We start from the raw sequence: 27,237 nt of genomic DNA on the forward strand, positions 1-27,237 counted from the left end.
TAATATATTACGGTAGCTAAATTTAATTATTTAAGTATTAAAAAATTAAAAAAATTTGGTCGGGCTCAGATAAAACCCGAGCCGGATCGGGCTTGGCCCAACCTGAATATAAAACTGTAGGATCATCTTTTGGGTTTGGGTCCTTTGTTTGTGTGATCGGGGTCGGGCCCGGCTCGGTCAAATTACCAACCCTAATATAACCCATGGTTAGGTTAAGGTTGGTTTCATGGTACGACTTAAAGAAAGTAAACAAGAGGCCATCCCATGATAGGGTTGGCTGGTTGAGTCAGAAGCTGTTTTGTTCCAGAAGGGAAATCTAGTTCGTACAAAAAATGAAAGAAAACACACACGTCGTTTTTAAAATAAGTGAGTACTACTACCTGTCGTTCCTGCCATGTGATGGAGCAGCATATCATAATGGAGACTGTTTGGACTTTATTGGATAAGGAAAGGGTCCGTGGAAATGGAATTACACTGAGGACTCCCACCGGTAATTCCCGCCGTATAACACAAACTAAGTGGTTGTTAACAGTTCGATGACGTGGCACCTCTGCGGTTTAACGTTTGGTCTATCCGGGGCACTGTAGCGGAAGCTTTTGTCCAGATATTTTCTCTGTAGATTTTTCTTGTACACGTGTTCTCCACTATCAACGTGGACTTTCCAATTCATATGCCCTCATATGCTTCCTAAATTACCGTGATGCCACTACCCAGATGCGGCTAACTTCAAATCTTTTGTTTTGCCGAAAGCATGGCATATCTCCCCGAAGCAAATGCAAATTTTTGCACCAAATATTGCTAAATATGCAACCAAAGGGAACAACATCGTAAGAATTATATTTTATTTTCCAGTGGATCGATTATTTTAAGGAGAAAAATGGATTAATTATTATTTTTGCACATTGTTGGACCCATGATGATGATAAATTTTAAACTATTTTATTAGAGTGGCGCTTCAATTGGACGGCGGGCAAAGATTGCGACCGTATTGCTTAGAAAATTTCTTCATCAGCTATTATTTGTTTAATGAGTAAAGCTTGTGTGAGGGCAAAATGTATTGTCCACGATGAACTCTCAAGTCTCAGGCAGTTTTGATCATCGTGACAGGATTGTTTTAATTGATTATCACTCTATTTAGACAGAATTTTACAAACGAACTCAAATACCTTCCCTTTTTTGGAAAAAAAGAAATGTAACAAATTTGAACAGTTGAAAAGTCATTCATTTCTTTAAAATTACTAAAATCTTTCGAGGATTTTCTTTACGTTTAACAAAATCTATCTTAATTTGTACAAGACTTGTCAAAAAAAAAAAAACCAAAAAATTCTTGTGATAAATGATAATTTTTTTTCTTATCATTTATCATAAGAGATAACCATTTGTACTAAACCACTCCACTTCTTGTATTGAAGTCTCTCATGTTGTTGTTCGCATTAGTTAGAGATACATTTATCTAAATACTTATAGATATGTTTAACTTGTTTTGGACCTAAATATTCATTTAATATTAACAGAAAAAAGGGTCAGTTGGTGAAATTTAAGTTCCTCTGATTGTAATATTGAGATTAATTTGTTCTAGTAAATTAAAAATAAGTAACATTTTAATTTTTTTTTTTTTTGCTTTACATCATAGTCGAGAAAACAACCACACTGGGGCTTCGTTTGGAACTTATTTAATAAGGCTTGACCCAAAAAATATTCAGTAAATTTTTTAAAAACTAATTTTTTTCATAAATTTCTCTATTTTAATATCAGCTCCTAGAAGTAGAAAAAAATTATTTCTGTAAGTAACTTATTAAGTAAATCATTATACATTTTTAAAGTACTTCTTATAACATTAATGTTTTATCAAAATGACAATTATACGTTACTTTTCCATAAATCCTTATATACAAATAAAAAATAATATACACTTATATTTATTTTAGTCATTATTAATACAAAAGCACTACTATAATAAAATTTACTAAGTTCATATATTTTATTTTTCAAACTCATTTCAATAGAAATAACATAATTTACAAAATATTAAATTAATTTTTTAATCAATAATTTATCTTATCTGTACAATAAAAAATAATTTATTTTAACATCCAATCTAGACTGGCCATAATAAAACTGGCATAATAAAACTGGCGGTGAACATTGTATTGGTAATTAAATAATGAGATGGACTATGGATATTGGATGAAACGAATTAATTAATTCATTTATGCTGCGTTTACTTTTTGGATTAGAGTGAGAATTCTGAGGAGTGGGAATCCTTAGATTAGGAGTGTGGAGTGGGAGTGGGAGTAGGGTGTTTACTTAGACTAAATGAAAGTATGGATTGTCAATCAGAATCTCAATTATTTGTTTACTTTGTCTTGGATTGGGAGTAAATTATTTTAAATTACAATTTTATCCTTATGTACAGAATTATAATTTGTAATTAAAAAATTAATAAAAAATATATTTGGAAAATAAAATAAATATTTTATTATATTTATAAATTAATAATAATGACTAATATTCTTAATTATGTAAATCATAATTTTTTATTAATTTTAATTTAAATTATGTGAATAAAAATTATTAATAATAGCAACAAAAATGAAATATTATTATTAATAATATAGTCCAAAATTAATATTTTTTTAGAATAAAATATTTATTATTATTAATTAAATAATTAATTAATATTTATTAAATTAATGTTTAATATTATTAATTTAAATATAATATTTATTTATTTTTATTTTATTAAATTTAATAAAATAAATATGATATAATTATTATTTTTAATAAAAATGATATTATTTATTTATTTATTTTATTAAATATTATTTATTTATTTTTATTTTAATTATAAAGATAAAATGGGAAGAGGTGGGAGTGGATTCCCACTCCCACCTCCCCCATGGGAGTGGGAATTCCACTCCCAACTCTAAAATTAAGTAGGACCCACGGATTCCCACTCCCACTCCCCCATTTTTTAAGGTAAGTAAACACTGGAGTGGGAGGAATTCACACTCCACACTCCACACTCCCACTCCAACAAGTAAACACTACCTTAGAACAGGCGATGGCAATTTGGGAATATAGGCAGCAACATGGGGCATTTTCAATGGAGAGATACGGACACAATAAATATCTTCCAGTTCTTCTAGAATCCAAAGCCACTGGCAATTCGCAAAAGCCAAGGTTCGATGAAACCACTTGCATTTCGCACACAGAGGAAAGAGCACACAAATCGTAAAATCATGACAAGCAAGAAAGATAAAGAAGAGGAGGAGGAGGGGGAGGGCGTGATTCAAGGCTCGGGTAAGAGGCAAAAATGTAGTTTCGAAGGAGGAGGAGGAGGAGGAGGAGACGACACTGAGCTGTCGCTAAAGCCGGGGCTGTTATTTTACCCGACGACGCCTACATCTTTTGTGGTTGCGGATGCTTTCGACCCCGATTTTCCGATTATTTACGTCAACAAAGTCTTCGAGATCTTCACTGGTTACCGCGCTGACGAGGTCCTCGGTCGAAACTGGTATGAAAGCTATTTAGCTTGATTTGATTTCCTGGTTTATTTTTTTGTTTGGTCGATGAGAAAAAAATTGGATTAGATGAAATTTGTTGTGATTATTCATTAGTGTTTTTTTTTCGGTTGCATTACTATGACTAAGTTTTTGGTTGAAAAATGATGTGAAATTTTCATTTTTAAGTTTTAGAGTTTGTATTTTTATTTTTTATTTTTTGCTTGCTCTGTTTGGATGAGGAGCGAAGGATGGAAAGAAAAAATCCACTGGCGAAGGATGCAAATACATAGACTCTGTTAGTTAAGAAGATGGAAAGCTCGTTTGTATAATTATTCTTTTTGTTTGAATCTGTGGCAACCTTGGGACAACTTAAATTGTATATTCCTTTTTTGCATGGTCGAGGGGGTGCTTTGCTCTTTTGGTGCCAAAATGAAAACAAATCTAGACAGGTACAGTAAAGTATATCTGGTGCATTGCCTTGAGTTTTGTAGCTCAAATAATGAAAAAGAAAAATCACATAAGTCAAAGTTTTCATGTTCTGATTTTGGCCATGAAGGAAACTAGAAGTTAGAGAAAGAATATTTTAAATATTCAATAGAATGTTCACATCTCAATGGAAGGCATTTGGAGTTAATAAAATCTGAAATTATATTATGGAAAAGATCAAGGCGGTTAACTGCTGGAGAAGTGCACAGAAAAAGCAAATAATCTGGTCAATTAAGCATCATAGCCATAGACTACAAAAATGTAAACTTGCTACATCTGAGACCCTGTTGTACCATTGCAAGTCAAGCCGTCTTGCAGTTAGTTTGCTTTATGGTGATTAAATGTCTTTTTAAATCAATTGTTTTTATTTTTGAGTTTTTAAGCTCTTGAAGATAGGAATTGTTGATGGCATATGATAGTTGTATCAGTTCAGCTTACTGCGCATGCCCTTACATGCTTCTGCTGTTGTTGTGTGCAAAACCTTGCTAAATAAGCCTTCAAATATAATCTATTTTCAGATCAATGTATGAAATTGTGACTTCCTGTGATTTTGCCTATCAATGTTTATCAAGTGCATGGATAGTCCTTAAAAGATTGAAGTGAGTTACAATATCTATGAATATGCTGAATGATGACCTTTGTGCAGTATCATAAGGTTCGTCTGAACATGTGTTGCATGATGAATTAATTTTCAAAGTTGTAGCTGCTCAAGGTTTAACTCTTTGTTTTCATTCTCAAGCTTGTAGCTACTTCGGTGTTTTGATGCTAAACAATAGAGTTGCTTATTGGTGGGCTTAAATTATTTTTTTGACCTGAGATTTGGAGCAAAGTGATCTAATTCCTCCTGGCTCCAAAATTTGGATGACCTGTCTTAGTGGGCCCATCGACTGTACTAGAGAGGACAAAAAGAAAGAAAACCTCATATTCAAGAAAGCCATTGCTCAAGAGTCACGTAATAGTTATAAAGATGAGATTAAATCAAATCAGTGAGAGAGCTAGCTTTATTGTTAACTTGATGGATCAATAAAAGGCATGATGGAATGAGGTTTTCAACAGCTAGGCAGGTGCTGTAACTTATTTTCTTTTGTATTTGTTACAAAAGCTAAAAATTCTACTGTTCCCATTCAGTGAGCAACTTGCTGTGGAGATTTCTTATTCTGCTCACTGTTTTCTCTGCTTTTGTTTACTTCATTTTATATGTATGAATTTTTATGGGTAGTCTCCCTTTCCTAAACTTCCAAGTAGTTTCCGCTTCCCTTTAAGGTTTTTTGAGACAATGTAATGTGGTTTTCTGGAGAAATTTTCCTATATATACATATACAATTAAGTATATGAAGACTGCAGTATCTCTTTCTTTGGTGGTTTGACTAGTGTATATAGTGTAGACATAGTTGGAATCTAACACTGCTTATCCTCTGTGCTATTTTGTATGTATATGTTATATGGTTTCTCTTTCTTCTTTTTCCTTTCTCCTTTCCTTTTCTTTTTCTTTCCTCCTACCAAATGTACTCGCTGTGCTTTCACTACTTTGATCTCTTAAATAATAATAATAATTGTTGTATGCACAAAACTTTAAATATTCTCAGTATTTATTTTTTTTCTTTTTTTGTAACATTTTGATGTCAGCTAATTCCTTGCTTTCTTTCTTTTTTATTTTTTCTTGCTTTAGGGATTAAATTGATGTATTTTTCTTTCAATTGGAAAGTGTTGTATCTTGTTTCTTGAAGCCACTTTGTCTGAGTATGCCTTTGTCTTTCTGTTTAGTCGGTTCTTACAGTACCGGGATCCTCGTGCTCAAAGACGGCACCCTTTGGTCGATCCTGTTGTTGTTTCTGAGATCAGAAGATGTCTTGAAGAAGGCATTGAATTCCAAGGGGAGCTACTCAACTTCAAGAAGGATGGTACCCCGTTGGTGAACAGACTTAGACTTGCACCCATACGTGATGATGATGGAACTGTAACACACATAATTGGTATTCAAATCTTTTCTGAAGCAAAGATAGATCTTAATCATGTGTCTTATCCAGTATTTAAAGAGAACTGTAATCAACAGTATGATCAGTCAGCTCAATATTTTTCGGGTGGACATTCACCTCTCAGTCAGCATCAAGATATATGTGGAATACTTCAACTCTCTGATGAAGTTTTGGCTCACAACATTCTCTCACGCTTGACACCAAGAGATGTAGCATCTATTGGATCTGTGTGTAGAAGGATTCGCCAATTAACAAAGAATGAACATGTAAGGAAGATGGTATGTCAAAATGCATGGGGACGAGAGGTCACAGGTGCATTAGAATTGATGACCAAGAAGTTAGGCTGGGGCCGTCTTGCTAGGGAGCTGACAACCCTCGAGGCGGTTTGCTGGAGAAAATTTACCGTTAGAGGAGCAGTGGAGCCTTCACGTTGCAATTTCAGTGCATGTGCTGCTGGCAATCGACTTGTTCTGTTTGGAGGCGAAGGAGTTAACATGCAGCCAATGGACGACACATTTGTTTTGAACCTTGATGCTGCAAATCCAGAATGGCGACGGGTGAGTGTGAAATCATCTCCACCAGGGCGATGGGGCCACACCTTATCCAATCTGAATGGTTCCTGGTTAGTAGTATTTGGGGGATGCGGAAGACAAGGATTGCTCAACGATGTGTTTGTTCTGGACTTGGATGCCAAACAGCCAACATGGATAGAAGTTTCTGGCGGAGCTCCTCCTCTTCCTAGATCTTGGCATAGCTCTTGCATAATTGAAGGTTCCAAATTGGTTGTCTCAGGCGGCTGCACAGATGCCGGGGTACTTCTCAGTGACACATACCTATTAGATCTCACTACAGACAAGCCAATGTGGAGAGAAATTCCAACTTCATGGTCACCTCCTTCTCGATTAGGACATTCTCTCTCAGTATATGGTCGGACAAAAGTCCTTATGTTTGGTGGGCTTGCAAAGAGTGGGCACTTGCGGCTGCGTTCAGGTGAGTCCTACACCATTGATTTGGGAGATGAAGAGCCACAGTGGAAGCAACTAGAGTGCAATGCATTCACTGGTGTAGGCAGTCAGAGTGCTGTGGTTCCCCCTCCTAGACTTGACCATGTTGCAGTTAGCATGCCTTGTGGGAGAATTATTATATTTGGTGGTTCCATTGCTGGGCTGCACTCTCCTTCTCAGCTCTTCCTTTTAGATCCATCGGAGGAGAAACCATCGTGGAGAATTCTTAATGTTCCTGGTCAACCGCCTAAATTTGCTTGGGGTCATAGCACCTGTGTGGTAGGAGGGACCAGAGTTCTGGTTTTGGGTGGGCACACCGGAGAGGAGTGGGTACTTAATGAATTGCATGAGCTGTGCTTAGCGAGCAAACAAGATTCAGATCAGTGATTTAATGATGAATTGCCGCTCTACAAGAGTCAAATTTTCACTCTGCTTGAAAGAAATTTTGTTTCAAGATTGGTGCGTGCTATAGACGTAGTTGAGGTGCTTCTTTCCACATTGTTTATATTGCATTCCTTATCTTGATTTGTTCTCTTGATGCATTGTGTGTTGCTCAGGTATGCTTCTGTATAAGTGCCTCTACTTTTGTGCATGATATTTGTAACTGACAGAAATACAATTTAAGACAATTTTCTGCATCTGCAATTTTAATGTGTATGCATTATCATAGTTCTGGCAGCTGTATGATGTTACAATGATTGTAATTTTGGATTATTTTATATTCCCTCCCTGAGATTGAGAATGGCTTGTTTTGAGATTGGCCATCTTACAAAAAATTATGCATGTAACCTACAAACTTTGTTTCTCTTTCTTCTGCACATGCTCACATTATACTAATGAAGGACATTGATTTCTAAATAGCGAGTTTAGCATTTATGGTGCATTTACTTCTTGAATTGGGAATCGAAATTTAAAATTAGAATCATCAATAATATTTACTTTGCAAAATAGAGATAGGAATGAGAATCGGAATCGTGCAGTTCACTCAAATTTGAGAATGTGAAATGAGAGATTGATTTCAATAGGTTGGCGGGAATTATTTTTAAAATTAATTATTTTGTCCTTAAAAAAAAACTATCTTTAGTTAAAAATAATTATAATCATTTAATATATTATTATAAATAATTAATATAATTATTCTAATTAATTTATATATTTTGAATTTTTTATGATGATTATTATTAATGATAAAAAATTTTACAATTATTTAATATACTAATATATTATTAAGAATAACTATTAATAATTATAATTTTTGAATAAATAATTACAATAATTAAAATACAAAATAATAATTATGAAAATAGTTCATTAAGTATATTTTAGTAATTTATTACAATCTAACTGGTTCTAATTCAAAGACAAATTAAACACATTAATAATAATCTACCTCATTTTGATTATGATTCATATAGGCCAAGTAAATAACTTATTTTTATTTTCATTCCAGTCCATTCTTCATTTTAATTCCAACACATTCTGATTATAATTTAGTAAACGCACCACGGCACCATTAATCTAGAGGGAAGATTGTTCATTTGGAAACCATCAATAGAATGTTATATTAGTGTTAGCTAATAGTCTAATATGTTGTCTAGCCAAGACAGTTCTCATAACATTCCTCCCATTTAGGCATATATATTAGGATAATTATCCACGAACTACCTGCACTTTTTAAAAAATACACAATTTTTAATTTTTTTTGTTGAACTCTACTTAAAATTATATTATTTTGCACCTTTTTTATCTTCAAACTGTTATAACTTTACTGACGTCGTAATGATAAAATGATAATTTCACCTGCGCTTTAAAATGACGTTTAGAATCTGTTGCTCCACCTCAAACTCACAACCTCTCCTTGACATAAACCCGATCATATCTTCCAATTCTTGAAATCTCTTATCAAACTGCAGCTTCTCCCTCTCCAATTCCTCAATCTTCGATCTCAAGCTCGCCATCTCCTCTGTCGCCGCATTGATTTGCTGGAGCAGTTGTTTCTCCTCCGCCTGCCGCATGCTGCTATGGCTCACGAAGATCTCCACCACCCCGCGTTAGCCTTTGAGTCCTCTTTCCTCCTTGACTTCATTTGCTTCAGTTGCTCCTCCGCCACCCTTAGCCTCACCTTTAGCTCCTCCTTCGCTTCCGATGAGTTCTTCGGCAGCAATGCTAGGAACAGTTAGAAGCTTATTCCTATGTACAACTTAAGAAGCTACAGATGCTTTGTCTTTTCTTATGCCGCCATAAAAGAATCAGTGAGTTTATTATTATTATTTTTTATTTGGTGTTTAAGGTAGGTGAAAGTTGGGTTTGATTTTGTTTTGTATGGTTGTAGGGTTGGAGGTTGGGGTTAGCGGGTCGTCATTATTATTATTAAAGTGAGAGACTTTAAATAAAAATTAAAAAAAAAGAAAAACTCTTTTATATTATTATTTTTACTTTTTAATTTGTTTCACGGTTTGTAGTAAAAATATAATTTTATATTTAGGGTAAAAAAATTATTTATACAATATTTCGTTAGTTCTCTTAACAGTTCGAATACGAAAGTAGACAGGTGTAAAATAATATAACTTTAAAGTAGAGTTCAGCCAAAAAAATTAAAACTTATGTATTTTTAAAATAATGCGAAAAAAAAAGTGGTTGGTGAATAATTATCTTATATATTATATATTAGAGTATATTTCATCATTTTCTTCTTCATATTTTAGACATGAGAAGAAAATTAATTTGATATGACACCTAATGGTGTTGAGCTGTATAAATTTTATATGTATAGGAGTTATTCTTACAATTGAATGCGTTAATGTCGTGTGCTAAAGTGTGTCAGTGTGAGTCAACAATTTATTAGAAAAATAAATTGACATGTCGTCCTGTATATAGCTTATGAACCAACGCTCTCACTGATCATCATCATGCTTATTGGACTATAAAACCCAAGTTCACTGAAGAATGTCAATGTGAATGGGAGTGTGAATTCGGTGACTGGTGTTAACGAGGAGAAGATCTCGGAATTGAAAAGCAAAATCGTGTTACTGAAGAAGGCACCGAATGAATCTGATCCTGGAATGGTCCCATGTTGGGGAAAGGAGAGAGGGTTCCATTTATCATTTTGAGATTGGTTTCTGATATGATATCGACAGAAAAGGAGCGAATCGTAATTAATCATACTCTTTGTAATATGTTGAGGACTGTTATGGAAATTATGCCGGATGATTTGTTGCCGGTTGTGTCCCTGACAGGCAATGAGATTGCACCTAGTCGCGAGGGACTGGAGCTGGTACGACTTGTACGGAATCATATTCAAAGATCTCGGTCAACGCAGACATACGCCAAGCGTGAATATCCGCGGAACCCACAGGCAGAACACCTGGTAGAGAGAGCCAATCTCGAGTGGAGTTGGGGATACTGCTTTTACTATTATTATAAATGCTCCTGCTGAGGCCTTTGGAATGACTGAATCTCATGTCAAGAAGCCGTACGAGGAATTGAGAGATCAGGGTCTTGTCGCCAAGGCAAGCCGTTCATCTCAATGTATGATACCCAAGCCTCATCCATTAACTGTTACCAAAACTTTCGATACATTTCCGCTTATTGCTGTGGAATCTGGCAAGGACAGTCATAAGAAGAAAAAGAATTGGATCCAGGCACTTGTTGTTGCAGCCCCTGACTGTGAAGCTCAATATTTGATTTGTCTTCTCCAGTCACGGTTGCGGATTGGATCCGCAGGGCAGACTCTCTTAACTGGATTGGGACAAGCTGCTGTTTGTAACAATGACCCACATCCTAGACCAAACATTCAATCCCCTTCTGATTTGGACAAGGCTGCAAAGATTGTGAAACAAGTTTACTTCGTACTTTCCTGTTTATGGTTAAACTGTTCCTGCGCTGCGTCATAGAGACGGACGTGTCAGAATCTTCCAAATACATGCGGCTTCACTCCAGGCGTCCCAGTCGAACCTATGTTAGCAAAACCAATCGAAGGGTTCTCGGATATTTTAAATAAATTCCAAGATGCGGAGAAATTCACATGTGAATATAAATATGATGGAGAGCGTGCCTAGATGCATTACATGGAGGACGATTCTGTTGAGAAATATAGTCGAGACACTAAACACAACACCCAGATGTTTCCTGATGTTGTTCTTGCGGTTTTAAGATTAAAGAAGCCCTCTTTAAGATCTTTTGCTCTGGACTGCGAAGTTGTTGCTTGTGAGCGGGAAAAACAGCAAATTTTCCACTTCCAGAAACCTCTCAGCGTGATGTCGGTCACAGCAAGGTTGTTGTCTGCATGTATGCTTTTGACACGTTGTATCGCATTGGCCAACGGCTGTTTCAGCAACAACTGAAAGCTCATAGAAAGCAAACTTAATGATTCATTTTAGGAAGAGCCTTGATTTTTTCAGTTTGCGATAACTTTAACAGTCTAACAATGTCTCATACAAAAGTTTCTTGATGCTGCTGTTGGGGCGAGATGGTGAGGGTCAAATTATAAAAAAAGTGGATCGGGTGCCACATATGAGCCTTTAAAGCGGTCACTTTAACTGGGTAAATTGGAAGAAAGATTATATTAATGGTATTGGAGACTTGCTAGATTTAGTACCCAATGGCCATTGATGCATTTCATGGGGATAAGAAACGTACAGGTGTTTATGGTGCCTTTCTGTTGGCATGTTATGACAGCAATAACGAAGAATTTCAAAGCAGTTGTGAAGTAGGCATTGGATTTTCTGAAGCAATGCTTAAACCTCAAAGAATGTTCGTCCGGTCTCCGTTCAAACGTGATACCCAAATGCAAATACCAGCATTGTTACGGGTATGCAGCAACAGTTACAATCAATCCAGCTGCAATTGGCATCGTGGATCCTGATAATGCGATTTCTCTTCGGTTTCATCGCCTGATTCGTGTTCAAAAAGATAAAGAGTCCAGAGCAGGCAGCGTTGCGTTGCACAAATATTTTATTTTTTATTTTCCTCCCAAAGTTAGTTTAGTATTAATTATTCTAATGTCGTTTTCCTCAATTAGTTAAGTTATGAATTATGAAACTTATGTAAGGCTCACATTGAACACATATTCAAACACTGAAAGCATCCATACTAATTTATTACGTGAGCAACTAGATACACCAAATATGATCTTAATTTCTCAGTTACTTCTCGAATATAAATGGGTAATTTAAAAAAAAATTCATGTTGTTGGGAGGTAAATTTAGAAGGTTATTTATGGGCCAATAACAAGTTAACACATGGTGAGGAAAAAATGACACCTCAATCGTCCCACACGAACCAATCAGGGATAAGAACAGTCTTAGTACAATTAATTTATTTAAGAAGGCAAAAGTATAATAAAATAAGAGATATTTGGGTCTCACATGTATTTTCTAAGAGTGCTGCTATTTAGGCAAAAGGAAGAAAGAAACGGCAGCACATGCTGCCGTTTTCTGTCCTCTCTCTTCAGAAAATAAGCACGCGTGAATTCCAAATTGGGTCCACAATCAGTTTAAAAAATTAAATTGAACATGGCGCATGAGCCAATATAGTATTTAACAATCAATTTTTTTTTCTTGTCCTCTCTCTATCTACATCTCTCACCTCTCTTTTAGCTGTGCATTTAACGTGAGCCATATTCTGCATTTAACAAGAAAAAATCAGTTTCCTATCCTCTTTGTCTCTCTGGATCTCTCTTATCACACAGTTAATTTCTGCATTTCCAACCGCTCGATTTCAGCATTTCCAAAGTAAGACTAAAGGACACGTGAAACGGCAAGGCCACGCTGCCTTTTCTGTCGTCCTTTAGTCTTCCTTTAGTTTGTTTATCATTTTTCATTTTCTCAACGTTAGCATCAATCAGTAAAAGTTGTATCTTTTAGCCTAAGAGCAAAGGACTAATAGAAGATACTTGATTAGAAATGACTCCAATCATTTAAAAAAAAAACTGATTTAAACTCTTATTAATTCAGTCATTCTCCCCATTATAATAAATTTATTTATTTAAATCAAATTAAAGCTGGGTAAGTGAAAACCACCAATTTGTTTGAATCCGATTCTTGCAAAAATTCGGTGACACACACGTAAACGTACTTCAATAGACCAGCTTGAATATGAATTAATTAGCCCTAGCTCGACTGATCGTGACTAATAATCATTAATTGAATTATTTATATAGACCAGCTTCTTAATAGAGCATAATAGCATATGGCATCCAGCATCCTTCCTTCACGTGCAACCAAATGGCATTTCCCCTCTCACGCGAAGGGCGCATTTAGGTCGTGGAGTGGGCCAATGCAGGCTCATTCCACCCCACATGCAGGGGCTCATTTAGGTGTATCATGATCCAACGTTGGCTTATTGATCCACGACGCATCTTTGACATGCAAATTCACTAATACGTAATCAACTTGATGCCCAAGAAAGTAACCAGGGGCCAAATCAGTAATAAAATAGTTAAATTCTTTTTTCTTTTTGATACAGGTTAAATACTATTACTATCCAATAAATTGTGTTGAAATTCTGGGTTAGCGAAACAATGACATGCGGTAGTGTCAATCATCAAAACCCAAGCTTTTGACTAGCGCAAAAGTCAGACACAACTCTTAACAAGAACCGACATGCACACTTCCAGTTCCAGGCATGAATTTTCGTACTACATGATTCTTGGAGCGGGCAAGTTTTTCCACGAGTTGTTTGTCCAATTTCTAACCAAAATGAAAAGCCTAACAAAAGGAGATAAAAACTTTATTACATGTGTAATTAATGTTACAAAAGAAGTTTCAGACTACATATCATTTACATACGAGCATCTTTACAGAAGTGTCTAATTCCAAACCATCAAAACTTAAAATAAAAGATCTTTAGTTCACGCTTATATTGGCAGTTAAGTTTACATCTTAATACAAAATTTAAGACAGGACAACCCTTTTCTTTCTTTTTTAAAAAAAATAAAAAAAATAAAAAAATAAACTCATGAACAGGTTAGTGATTCTGTGGCTGTGCCCCATCCAACAAAGAATCAAGGCGTGTCAAAACGTCAAGTAATTGTTGATGTCCAAGGACGTTGAGCGTGGCATCAAAATCGTGAGCATTCTCGGACAAAACAATTTCTGACTTTTCACTCTCTTGAATCAATTCACAAAAGCCGACGCAATTTTCATCATCGAATGATAGCCCCTCGACAAAACTCAACTCGAGTCTGTCAAAATCTTTGACATTCTCGCACAACACAATCTGTGTCTCTTCACCTTCTTGAATCAATTCATCAAATGCCAGCCCCTCAACAAAACCCAAATCGAATTCCGCATTTTGATGGACATTATTGCACCGGACATTCTGGGTTTCTGGAACCGATTCAAAAAAGTTACCGTTAAAGTCATCCAAATCAAAACCATCAACGAAACCCACCTCGAATCCCCCATTTTCGCACAAATCCGTCTGGGTTGCTTCCACTGATTCACAAAATTCTCCGTAAAAAACATCAAAATCAATACCGTCAACGAAACCACCCATTTCGAATTCCGCATTCTCGCTCCTTTGCTTCCTCTTCCCCAAGGCAGTACTCTTTTTATTACAGGATTTTCCAGGAACAGAGCAGTTCTTGTACTTATCGATCAAAGACAAACAAGAATTGCGGTCTTCGGGCCAGGAATCAAAAGAATTTGAAGATGAGTCATCTTCTTTGCAGAGAAACAGAACCTCAACGTCACAAAGAATAGATAACTCTTTGGCCTTCCTCTTCAAACATTCAAATCTCTTCGGGTTCGTCTTCTTCTTCTTCTTCTTCTTCTTCTCGTAATCTTTATCCATTTTCCCTTTTTTTTCTTTTTCTCGGTTGAGATTTTAGGGTTGCAGAGTGAGAAAGAGTGGAAAAGAGACTAAGAAACAGAGAGAGAGAGAGAGAGAGTGACTCTGATGAACCGCCAGCGCCAAGGCTTTATATAGTGTTAGTATGTTACCGTTGGAAAATTATTTCAAATTAGCTGTGCGCACGTGCATTTGTTGTCATTTATTTAGTAGTATCTTATTGTGATTTTTTTTAAAAACAAAAATGAGATTTTATTTACCGTTTTCCCGTTAACAATATGCATTTAATAATCTTCTTCAAAATCAAAATTGTTTTTTTGGGTGAAATTATGTCGAAAATGCAATCCCTTGAACGTATATTCATGTTTAAAAGAATAATTGAACCGATGAATATTTTATTTTGTTAGTTTTTTAGGAGCTTTTATTTATTTTATTTTTTAGCATACTTCTTCAGTTTCTTTATTGCGTTGGCTAGTCCCATAGACCTATACTCCGATTTGGGATTAATTCTTATTCGGGGCAATATTTCCTACTAAATTATAAGTAGTCTTACACAAAGTCATCAAAAGTGATTTTACCGGGGAGGGAAAAAAAAAAAAAACTTTGGAGTAAGAATGCTCGAAAAAGACATCCAGATGTTTTCTATTTATTTATTTTTATGTAATAACTGCTGCTGAATTTCTTCTTTTTTAATGTAAAAACTGATTTTGTCTATTTCAATTAATATTTGTTAAATTATTTTAACACTCTGGAGAGAGGAAAGAAAAGGAATTAAGAAAAATGGCTTAAACGCAATGAACAAACTCATTCAAGACTCCAGAAGACATCCAACTCATAGGTAGCAAAACCACCAAACCTCCATCACATTTCATTTGTAACAGTAAGTTAATATACTGATGAAAGGGCAACTGAGTAATGATATTAAATGCTAATTTCAAGCTCTCAAATACATAGATCAAATTTGACTGTGATTATTATCAAGTACAAAAAGAATGAGCAAGTAGTTCAATAATGGAGCAAACCTACAGTGTGATATAGCTTACATGGAAAAAATCGTGCTCCGGTGTCATATCTCATGCAATACAATTTCAATCATTTCCATGCTACAGCATCAATCTCATCTCTAGCAGATTTGTACAGTTCGAGCCTTTTAGCGAGGGTGGCCCTCCTATCCATGAGCTGTGGGTCCTCATCCAACATTTTACCAAGTCGCTCCTTCTGCATATAACACAAAACAATATTGTTGTCAAATTATGAAAGCCAAGCCACCCCATACACATAACATTGACAAAAGAACAAATTGATAGACTACTTGGCTGGTAATGTTACATCACAATTGGCACAGATTGTTATACCGGTTCACATATAGGCTCATGCCTGGCTTGTCAATGATTGTTGAACAGTATATCCTAACAGATGTTAGGATGTTTTTCCTACACGTGAATGCTAACACACACAAACACATGTGGTACATGCATGTATCTATTTAATACACATGCAAAGAGCACATGTGTTCATTCAACCATTTCACCAAGCAAATCATGGGCTGGATTTTTGCCCATGTAAAAGAGGAAAGAGATATTCTGGTTCTCGGCTTTTTGACAGAATAAAATCTTAGAAAATAACATAATTGAATTAAAATAGGACAAGATAGGGGAGGTTAATAATTCTTTAAGGAGAACTGAGAAATTCAGACTAGAGTCGGAAAGTAGAAGAGACAAATCTATTGGGACTTTCTAACTTTGTCTAGGTAAAGACCTTGTCAGACACCTACTGCCATGTATCTGTTGTTTCTTTGTCAACTAACAAAGAATTCACAGGTGATGGCTTCCATAGCTGGTCAGGTCTCTCTTATAGGTGTACAAGTGGCCTCCAGACCAAATTAGGAGGGCTGGGGATTAAGCTGCAGATGAAAAGACTAAAAAGAAACACATATGTGCAAAATCAAAGACATGTCACATGTAACCCGTCACTCTCCCTCCTTTGCTTTATTTCAGTAAAATAAATGAAGTTGAAATACTTTACCTCCTGCCTCCCGACATGCGCATAGAATTGGTTTAGCAATGATCTCTTGGCAGCAAGTACTTGACAATACACCACAGCCTTGGGAATAGAATTCTTCAGTGTATCGCAGACCATGCCAATATAACCACTGACATTTGACCCTATATAAAGATTACAGGATGTGTCAGTATCTGACAATCAATTTTATTTTTTAGTGGCAAAATTTTTTCATTATACATTGTCATCTTGAGGAACTAGCATTTTGGGAACACTAGTATCAAAAGCATTGAAGCAAGAAAACTATATCTCATGGCACATGAGACCCAAAGCTGAATACGTTAACACAGAAGCCGGAAAGTGAGAAAGAGAGTGATGAGAAGAAATAATAAGTGTCATCTAGATAAATCTAGGGAAATTTTACAAGGCCTCTTGTATATTCGAATCAAGTAGAGTGAGGTTCATTTGAGACGGATTGGTACTTTTCGTGGCAACAAGGTCCTTAATTCTCTGCATAAATGAATAAATTTATGTATAGGATTAATTTTTTTTTAAAAATAGATCTTTTGAAGACATGGTGATGGAGCTCTAGTCCATCTCTTTTTGTACTTACTTTTGATAGTAATAAATTATTTTTCTTTTTCAAAAAATAAACAAATAAATAAATAAGAAAAAAGAAAATGCACAAGGGACCTAGCTGTCACAAACCAAATCTTTCAGGACCTAGAGTATTTAAGCCAAATGCAGTATAACATAATCAATATAGCATGTTCAATAACAAAGCAATGCATACCAATTCTCCTAAAATGATAGTCAGAAAAACGTTCTGGATTTTGTGGTCCTGGTGGGGGTGCATTCCTGTCTGGTGCATTCTTGTCTGATGCATTTTTATCAGATGCACTCCTCTCCGGTTGTTCACTAAGCTTCCGGAAAAATTCAACTGTGAGGTAGCTAGACTCCATATCCACGAGCCTTAAAACTGTTTTCCGGCTTTCATCACGAAATTTTTCCAAAGCTTCTGTTGCTGCAGCAGCTATGTCAGATTGAAGAGTCGGAAACCGCTTTAACTCCTGCAGTGCCATGAAATAGCACTGGTATGAACTAAGCACATACATAGTAGCTAAAAAAAAGGACCAGTTATTCACTTGGGAAGAAACTGCTTCCATCACAAACAATATATGTTAGTTCTACTATACATGCTGCAAAACCCCATAGAATCAAAGAAGAGTAGACTGGCTCAACATCAATTGAGAAATAGTTCATCTAACTAATGTATGCCATTCTCAATCTCAGCTCAAAATTGGATCCTAGCACCATTTCCCATTTCTAACTTCAAGGTAAGGAAATAAAGTATATCATTGGGATATATTTTTTATCAGGATATCCATTTCAAACTGTGATTATCTTGGAAGGTTAAAAGAGTTGTATCCTATTGTATGTCATAAGAACACTTCAAAAGGCTTAAAGTTGCATGTCAATATCTATGTACATCTGGTACACTGTCAGCAAATATATCTATAATGTGGTGTAAGAAGGGTAAAATACTTTCCACAAAAATCTACCAGGACACTTAATCTATTCCTCTGTTAACACTGATACTTCAAACCAAGCTAAATAAGAATGTCAAACCTGGTATTATGAATAATATAAACTCCACCTCAAGGTATATAACTTGAATAGTTTTTAACTTTTTCAATATGTCCCATGTTTTGCCATTTAGACTGACAAGATTCAACACATGACAAACACAATTTCATTCATCTCATCCTTCCATCATCTTGATTTTTAAGGGAAATATTTAAATGTTGAAACTCAAAGAGATGAAACAGAATCTCATACACAGTTACCATGTAAACTTACAGAGCCATTGAACAGAGAACTAAAGATAATTTCATCTTAGTAACTATTAAGTCACAAATCTAAAAAAAAATATTGTGTGATAGAGGACAAAAGATGATTCCAAATAAACAGTTTTATTTTATATCTAATACATAAGTTTTCACCACCAAAGACCAAAAATTTGCTTACCTCTGTTTCGGCTATTGATTTCCGTACAAGTTCTTTCAACACAAAATGCACCTGAAGAAGGCAATATTATGTAAAACACTTAATATAAGGAATGAGAGAAACTAAATAAATAAAAATAGAAGACAAAGAAGAAGGATTAAGTTCCATATTGGTTTCATGAGTTTGAAAAAAAGATAAAAGGATAAAAAAGGGTTATATTTTGGAATTTTAAGTTCATTCCATTTTTTAACACTTAAGTCCCTTGGTGAACTGTCGTAATTTTTCCCGTATTCATACTTAATATAAGGAATGAGAGAAAATAAATAAATAAAAATAAGAAGAAGACAAAGAAGAAGGATTAAATTCCATATTGATTTCATGAGTTGGACAAAAAGATAAGAGGATAAAAGAGGGTTATATTTTGGAATACTTAAGTTCATTCCATTTTCGAACACTTAAGTCCCTTGGTGAACTGTCGTAATTTTTCCTGTATTCATACTTAATATAAGGAATGAGAGAAAATAAATAAATAAAAATAAGAAGAAGACAAAGAAGAAGGATTAAATTCCATATTGGTTTCATGAGTTGGACAAAAAGATAAGAGGATAAAAAAGGGTTATATTTTGGAATACTTAAGTTCGTTCCATTTTTGGACACTTAAGTCCCTTGGTGAACTGTTGTAATTTTTCCTGTATTCATAAGGGTATTCAGGTAGTGCCCCTTGTGTAAAGAGAAAGGAATCATCATGCGGCCAACGTGGCTCAAATATGAATAACACAGGCTAAACAGCAGCATGGCCAACCAGCCTTAAACTCCATTCACTATGCATTTTGCACAATGAATGCTTCCTCAGGTTATATACATGATGGTTTGGCACAAAACCCTAATCTTATAAAGTTAAGCAGACGGGTAGAGTCCAAATAACAATAGTTATGCACTACTATCCATAATTATAATTAATTTAAACACTTAAAAAGATGTAAAATGATGAACTTCGAAGCAGCAAAAGTAAGAACATTACAGCATCCACAGAGGCTTCAGCTGGGCCTTTGAAGTAGCTGATAGATCCATCAATGAGTCTCCTATAACCTTGTTCTGGAGCAATTAAATGTGGCTGGTATCCATCAGCCTCCGAAACAACTTTTTGGACATTTCTAGTTGAGAGATGGCGATCAAAAGGGAGCTTTTTTAAAGCAGCTGGCAGTTGATGGTCAAACACTCCATATATTCGATCACCACCAGCCCTCCTGAAACAGTAATTTATGACATTGTCAAGAGACCCTTTAGAAATATGCTATAACAAATTGCATAGCTACTCCAACCCATTGTTCACATTCTTCAGACAATGTAATGTGCAAATGGAGCATTTTCTGAATATTATTTGTTCTTTTGGGCATTGATGTTCCATTAAGAAATCCATCTTAAAAGTTTAAGCTAATATGTGGAGTGCAGGCTTTCAAGCCATTGTACAAGAAGCCACATCCAATACTAGACCAGTTCAAGCTACTTTAAAGATATATTGTAGTACTTCCATAAATTTCATAATTTTTTACCAAAGTTAACTGCTAATAAGACAATACCTGCTTCAAATGTGACCAACATTTCCGAACATCTACCAAATAAATTTACTAGAATTTGTTAAATGGAACTGTCCATAACAAAACAGCCAAGCCTCCTATCTGCCAGTCTTACATTTGGTTTTGCTTTTGCAAGAGAATACCGTATTCAAATCAAATAATTGTACCTCTAAACAAACATAATATTTACATACAACAAGTTGTTTCTTTCTTTCATATTTTTGTTCATTGACGCCCACCATGTAAACTAAAAGCCAACTAAAAACTTTACAAGTTCATATTTCAAAAAAGATTATATTTCCAGAGACGGTTTTGGAGGTCAAGAAGTTAACATTGTAAAAAGATACATCTAGATCTCCATTGTCACTATCGGGTTGGTGGTATCCAAATTTCACAATCCTTTTGCAAATGCTTTTTGTGTAAATTTTTACAGTTCCCTTTCTCATAAAAGTTAAATGTTAATCATGTCTAACAGATTAAAAATGAAGATATTCACATATAATGTACCATTCAGACAAATTCATGACTGCCTAGGTTGACTCAAGTACCATGTTGAAGAAGCTTGACAACCTTTCACCACAAGTTAGGTTAAAAAATTGATTTATAGTGTGAATTGCAACTCTCTTCAGCTAAATCTCAACATATTAATAATTTCTGGAGGAGCATACAATTTCTTTTATAATAAAATAATAAGAGTTGGGGAAAAAAGGATATTCATAAATGCAAGAGTTCCTCTAAAGGACGATTTCACGAGAAGAGAAAGTAGATTTAAAAATGGCAAAGTTAGCCATATATGCGCCAAAAATAGATTATTATTGCTAGATTGGATGGAAATGGTTTTTTTCCTTTGAGCAGGAATCATTATGAAGCTAGTTACATATCCTTTCACATCATTCCTCTGATTTTCTCCCCAACACACACACACACACTCAAAATTTTCAAAATTGCACTTATACGGTACAACAGAAAACAAAGAATTGATTTTGACTGTTAGAATGATGTTCTGCAATGTTGACCATCAAACAATATTTCAAAATACAACCTACACAAAATTATTCAAACATGAAACCGTCAAGAAAGGTAGGAAAAAGTTCATGAGATTACCCTCCATCAAGATGTTCCTTGAATACACGCTCAAATGCACGACACATTTCTAAGATTGTGTACAACTGAGCCTGCTCAGAGAGAATAGGTAAATTGAGTAAGTAAACTAGGACCATGAAACAACATTATTTCCAACGTAAGTAAACAAGTTCCTCATGGGTATAAATCATTACCCCTGAGTCCACTCCAATAGGCCTGCCAATCCGGTCCAGCTCTGCATTAATCTCATCAATATTTTTGTTTATTAAAGCAATAATACTTGGAATTCGCTGCCTGATAACACGTTCTAAATGCTGATAAGGGAAAAAGTGAAACAACAATTAAACATGAACAAGATTTTATAGCTTTAGAAAATTAACACTTCTGTAGTTTAAGGCAACTATACTGAAGACCATATGGATGGGGACAGACCTGAGACAATAGTTTTGCGAGATACTCGGAGCCCATTTTACTAGCCAAATGTCCATATTCAGGGCTAGTTTCAAAATATTCACGCTCCTTCCGACGAGCAGCAATCATGTCAACATTCTTGTTGATATCAGCTTGTGAACGATTCACAATTCCAACCCAGGGATGTTGAAGCCTGTACGACCTTCCCTCAAGAACCTAAAATATTTATACAAAGTAACTTGTGTTTATATTTTATACAAGTAAAATAATGGTCCAAGCAGCTGCGGCATTAAGTATAGCAAATCCCCACCTCCAGAGCATTAGTTCCCTTGTCCATTAGATCAAGTTTTGTTAGCACTCCAAATGTTCTTTCACCTAAACATAAAAACATGATGCAATCGTTAGCATCTTCATCCGTTATCATTGTTATTGGAAAGCAATGCTTCGGAAGAAGCCAATCATTCTAGCTTTAAACAGCAATACCTGTTGGATCAACTTCTCTGGCCAGCTTTATAGCGTCTGAAGTGGCAATATCTTGATTTGCAGGGGAAATGGCCAATATAATGCAGCTGGGCTACAACAATCGGAAGTATAAATATCGTTATTAGCAGAAGGGCCAGCCCACATAATGCAGCTAGGTTATAAAACCATAGAAGTGAAAAAGAAGACAGAATATGATGTATCATTCAAAGAATTGCTTATTTTCCTACAGTAATAGACCCTTTATCTGTTTAAAGATGTTGTTCAAAGTAACATAAGGCTAACTCAAGTGGGGAAAAAAAAAATTAAAAAGGCAAAGACAGAAAAGAAAGAACAAAAGTACTCCCCAAAGAAGTCAGGCAGATAACCAACAGAGGGAAAAGGACATTGAAGCAAGTGCTTTCCATGGCGAGGCTAAATCCCTAGATTCGCTCTTAACTTTTGAATCCATACAACACCAAGGTGCTAGCACAGTTTTTTCACCAAAGGATGACTAATTCAAAAGTTCAAGAAAGGGAATGTCTAAGGCAGTCATTGCAGCCCAAAAATGAACTTCAGTATCACAGAACATCACATAGTTGTACCCATCAGCATTTTATCTTCTCTTTTGGAAATCATATGCCTTTAATCAAATGCAATCAATTCTCACCTTCTCAACATAAGAACGAACCATATTCTCAATATCTTCAACTATAGACTCTGGCTGGCCCTCTACAAAAGTCAAAATTACATGATTGCATAATTGAGAATATATATTCATATCATTGAAAATCAAATCAAGGATTCAATGCCAAAAGTTCAGATTCAAAATAAAAGGTGTTCTAAAAATTACCTACAGCAACCTTTGTCAAGCCAGGAAGGTCTATCAGGGTTAAGTTAACAACTGCCAAAAGGGGAAAAAAATTTGATAAACAACCAAATGAGAAATCAACCCATAAATTCAGCTAACAAAACAAATGAGAATTTACAACAAGGAAATCTCATAATTGCAACTAATGAAAATAAAACTGACAAGGGCACAACAAATGAAAATTACAAAGTAAGATTGAAACTTCAGAATGATTACAAGAAATAATATATCACTGCCTCAAGCATATGACAGGCATAGATAACTGGCAATATGAACACGAATCATTCTTTAATGCACAGCCATAATGGAAAACCAAGATGATTCAGATTTTGTCAGTCATTGCCTTTTATTACTGGTAGACGATAACTGAAATCTGGTCCCTTCCCAATTCCTCAACTGTTGGCTATAATATTAGTAATCAAGACATATTAGACTGCCTGCTCTTAGACGATAAAAATCATAGCCCGTAAGGGAGGAACAAAGTCAGGAACTCAACCTTTCAAGTGACCATGAAAGCTACAGCAACAAAGAAATAGATGAGAACCCATGCTTCAATAGAATGTTGTTACATATATAATCATATGTAAGAGACGCAAACTAGTGCATTTTTAACGAGCAGGGAAAGATAATGAAACTTCTAAACCAAACATAAAAACAGTGTCCTGAAGGGTGGATCAGTCTTGCCTACTCGGGCAGGCAAAAAACATGAAAAAACTAAAATTCAGGACAATGTGAAACAGTAAAAAACTAGAGAAATTAAAAATGTGGTAGAAAACCTTCAAAGGAGAGGAAAATCAGAAAACACAGAAAAGGGAAGAATAACATAACAATATGAAAAAACTTTTGGCATTTGCCATATGCTGCCAAATACTATTGCAAATCAAGGTTGACAATTACATCAAGCATACACAGGATACTTAACAGACAATTCTTCTGAGGACAACTGAGAGAGAAGAGCATTCAGATACTCATAAGCATCATGATTATGAAGAAAACAAACTGGAGAACATATTTTATTGCAGCTTGCTTGCCTTAAACTCATTTCTTCATAAAATTTAGCAAGTTGTTAAGAGGAAATATAGATACAAACCATTTGGAGAATATATGCTTAGTTGAATAGGAATGTTAGAGATCTGCTTTGACTTTCCAGTTATGCGATCTGTTTCATCTGATATCTCCTTACGCACAGCAGCTGCATGAGAAAAACAAAGAGCCCATTGCTTGTTTTACATTTAGTAAATTTAAAATAAAATAATAAAAAAAAACCTGATATTTGTTAATAATGTAGTGACACAATTATTCCATGAATGTGATTCATTAAAAATGTAATGGAGAATAAATAGGAAAGACATTCATCACAGATATAGTTTAACATGAGCTAATTGTACCCATGCAATTTTGACTATGATTTGGAGGCAAAGCAACCGATAATTCTCATTCCATAGACAAGTAAAAGACAGAAAAATCAATGAAAGATGTCAATAAACTCAAAAGATGTCAATAAACTCAAAGTGGTGCAATGCAATGTCTTATTGCTTTGCATACCATATTTGAGGAAATGATTGTTTGAAGCAGATTCACTGTCGATGATAACCAATAACACGAAAATTAACTACAAGAAAGACCAAATGTTCTTATGGCCATGGCACATGATTATCAGTTACGTTGCTTATTATCCACTGAAGTGGACGATTAAGAAGAAATTTATTTTCTTTCAATGGAAAGATCTTTCAAATGCTACGGATAACATAAAAAGAAATTGTAATAATTATGAACGTCAAAGACAGATAGATACATCTCAAATTCTCAATGCTACTGATAACATAAAAAGAAAATGTAATCATTATGACCGTCAAAGACAAATAGATCTATGTCAAATTCTCAATCAGCAATATTTTATCAAGATTCAAAATCATTGTCTACTGCCTATGCAGTAATAATAAGTGAACCCAAATAGTCACCACGCTAAAAATTGCCTCTTCAATTCAACTGATTGATTTTATTTTTAATTTTTAATCTGTTAAATAATTAATACCTTAAAGGTCAAATCTGAATTTATAATAAGAGAACCCTAAAATCATACACAAAACACAGATGAAAAAAAAAGGTAGGTAGAGGTTGTAAAAAGAAATGCTTGCCTAGGATTTCAGCAAGAATATGTATTATATGGAGCTAAATGAGGCATAAAATGATTTATGTAGTCAGCCCAAGTGACACAAGTTGAGAACAAGTCGGAAAAATCTAATAATAAAATTATTCCTTAAATAAGCTGACCTTTCTTTATAGAAACTTATAGTACAGTATGTGGATTTGAATTCTGGCATATAAGCTCACATATAATATGGATGAAGTCCCAGCACACCTAAACCCTACCCTCAGCCTATACACTGACAGTCTCTGGACAACATTCAGTCTCAAAAGGAGTAAATGCTATATGTCTTATCATTCTGATGGAGTGCAACTGAATAGTTATGACCATGCCTACAAGTCTCAGGAAACACTGAAGTAACAAAGCCAGCAAGGATCTTTTACCAGGCAAAAGGAATTAGACTTTTGCAAACATTTTTTTTCTTTTTTTTGATAACTCAGACTCCCGCACTGACCGGGACCATGGATCCGCCCAGCCAAGCCCTAAAACTTAGGTGTGACCCCATGACCCGTGTGACAACAAAGGGTGGAATTTTTAAGCTCGCCAGAATAAGCACCAGATCCCAAGCCCTCAACCAACTGGGCTACCCCCTTGGGGCAGACTTTTACAAACATTTATAAGCTAAGTCTTCTTTTGAGAACAAAAATTGACTACCAAATTAATAGTTCTACAGCAGAAACTTAGCATACCAAAATCAGTAAACTTCTTCCTTGGTGCATGAAGAAACTCTGCATAATCAGTTCCCCCTTCTGTCTGATGAAGTTGCAGCACTAATGGCCTCCTTGTGACAATACCTTTTAGTTAAATAAAGACAAGATTAGAAGAAAGTAACTGTATAGAAAGGAAATAGATTATTCTTCATTGAAAAACTAACATGAATAAGCTAACATTATTCACATCCAATTCATCACTGACACGCATAAATTGACCACTAAGTAGACAGATCATGACAACTCCAATCTCTTTCATTACAAAACCCTATAAATGACAAGATCCCAAATGACAAATTATTTCCTTTCGTTTCTGACAAACCATGCAAAACAAAAAAAAAGAAAAAAACAGTCAACAACGAAAGAATCTGACATTACCGGATCCACGAGGCAGAAAATCTCTCCCAACAACGCTTTCCAAAACCGAAGATTTACCGGAACTCTAAAAACAAAAACCCAGATCAAAAACAAGAAAAGCACAACAACCCAGATTCCAAAATTTAAACTTTTACAGAATTAAAAAAGAATCAGAGAAATTAAACCTGGCCACCAACAACAGCGACAGAAGGCAGAGCCTCCCAGAGGGACATGCCCTCGCCGCCATGATCACCTAAGACAGTACAAGCTCTTTGGATTTTGTTGATGAGACCAATCAAGCTCGTCATCGTCGCCATTTTTTCTTTTTCTTTTTTTTTTTCTTTTTTTGTGGTCTTGGATCAAGAAATGCGAAGATTTGGATCAGAGAAGTAAGGCAATGCGGGATCAAAGATGCAGATGGGTTTAGGTGCGGAAGCAAAGCAAAGTGACAGAATGAGAATCGACGGACAGACGTTTATTTCAAGATTTAAGAAGTAGTTGCACCTTGCATTTGCATGTTGGAATTATATTTTGTTTTTTCCTTTTTTTTTCTTTTTTTTTTGGCTTTTACAAAGGCTAAGATGTGAAAAATAGGAAAATAAACAATTAATTTCCATTACTTTCGCGCCGATATGTATTAATCAACATATTTTGACTTTCAGAAAAAAAAAATCATATATTTTGAAATTACCTATTGATCATGTGTATTATAATTAATAGGCGAAGAATTGGACATGTCATCACTCTTGCGTAAATTCACTCTTCACAAATTTACTGAAAAATAACAAATATATTTTACTTATTTTCAATTTTAGAAGAATATTTTCACTCTCTTTGCAAACCTTCTGG

General features: G+C 35.0%; 3 protein-coding genes and 1 pseudogene across 3 annotated transcripts; 3 read left to right on the plus strand and 1 right to left on the minus strand.

The window, feature by feature from the left end:
• The first annotated feature begins 3,154 nt into the window (after positions 1–3,154).
• Positions 3,155–7,768, plus strand: LOC102630709 (adagio protein 3). The gene is made up of 2 exons (XM_006469191.4): positions 3,155–3,517; positions 5,757–7,768. Exons 1-2 carry the CDS (start codon positions 3,189–3,191, stop codon positions 7,357–7,359), a joined length of 1,932 nt encoding a protein of 643 aa, XP_006469254.1. The 5' UTR covers positions 3,155–3,188; the 3' UTR covers positions 7,360–7,768.
• A 2,650-nt stretch (positions 7,769–10,418) lies between these two features.
• On the plus strand, positions 10,419–11,343 carry LOC127900022 (DNA ligase 1-like). Its single transcript, XM_052434332.1, has one exon. It carries the CDS (start codon positions 10,419–10,421, stop codon positions 10,863–10,865), a length of 447 nt encoding a protein of 148 aa, XP_052290292.1. The 3' UTR covers positions 10,866–11,343.
• On the plus strand, positions 11,031–12,088 carry LOC102626071 (DNA ligase 1-like; annotated as a pseudogene).
• Positions 12,089–15,660: 3,572 nt separating this feature from the next.
• Positions 15,661–26,932, minus strand: LOC102630404 (phragmoplastin DRP1C). Its single transcript, XM_006469190.4, has 16 exons — positions 26,574–26,932; positions 26,410–26,473; positions 26,011–26,115; positions 24,263–24,364; positions 23,155–23,205; positions 22,972–23,033; positions 22,326–22,416; positions 22,153–22,217; positions 21,864–22,058; positions 21,626–21,745; positions 21,453–21,523; positions 19,793–20,018; positions 18,793–18,843; positions 17,558–17,834; positions 16,789–16,928; positions 15,661–15,981 (listed from the first exon to the last, which is right to left on the minus strand). The coding sequence occupies exons 1-16, from the start codon at positions 26,703–26,705 to the stop codon at positions 15,856–15,858; spliced, it is 1,878 nt and encodes a 625-aa protein (XP_006469253.1). The 5' UTR covers positions 26,706–26,932; the 3' UTR covers positions 15,661–15,855.
• Positions 26,933–27,237: the final 305 nt, after the last annotated feature.

The sequence above is a fragment of the Citrus sinensis genome, chromosome 2 (genome assembly GCF_022201045.2).
Source record: "Citrus sinensis cultivar Valencia sweet orange chromosome 2, DVS_A1.0, whole genome shotgun sequence".
NCBI classification, from domain to species: domain Eukaryota; kingdom Viridiplantae; phylum Streptophyta; class Magnoliopsida; order Sapindales; family Rutaceae; genus Citrus; species Citrus sinensis.

Bases quoted from the DNA above. Each gene is read 5' to 3' on its own strand.
- LOC102630404 (XM_006469190.4), bottom strand. From the start codon at position 26,705: ATGGCGACGATGACGAGCTTGATTGGTCTCATCAACAAAATCCAAAGA. The intron at 26,474-26,573 runs GTTTAATTTCTC...TTTTGTTTTTAG, and splicing joins TCGCTGTTGTTGGTGGCCAG to AGTTCCGGTAAATCTTCGGT. The intron at 17,835-18,792 runs GTAAGCAAATTT...ATGGCACTGCAG, and splicing joins AATCAATAGCCGAAACAGAG to GAGTTAAAGCGGTTTCCGAC.
- LOC102630709 (XM_006469191.4), top strand. From the start codon at position 3,189: ATGAAACCACTTGCATTTCGCACACAGAGGAAAGAGCACACAAATCGT. The intron at 3,518-5,756 runs GTATGAAAGCTA...CTTTCTGTTTAG, and splicing joins GAGGTCCTCGGTCGAAACTG to TCGGTTCTTACAGTACCGGG.
- LOC127900022 (XM_052434332.1), top strand. From the start codon at position 10,419: ATGACTGAATCTCATGTCAAGAAGCCGTACGAGGAATTGAGAGATCAG.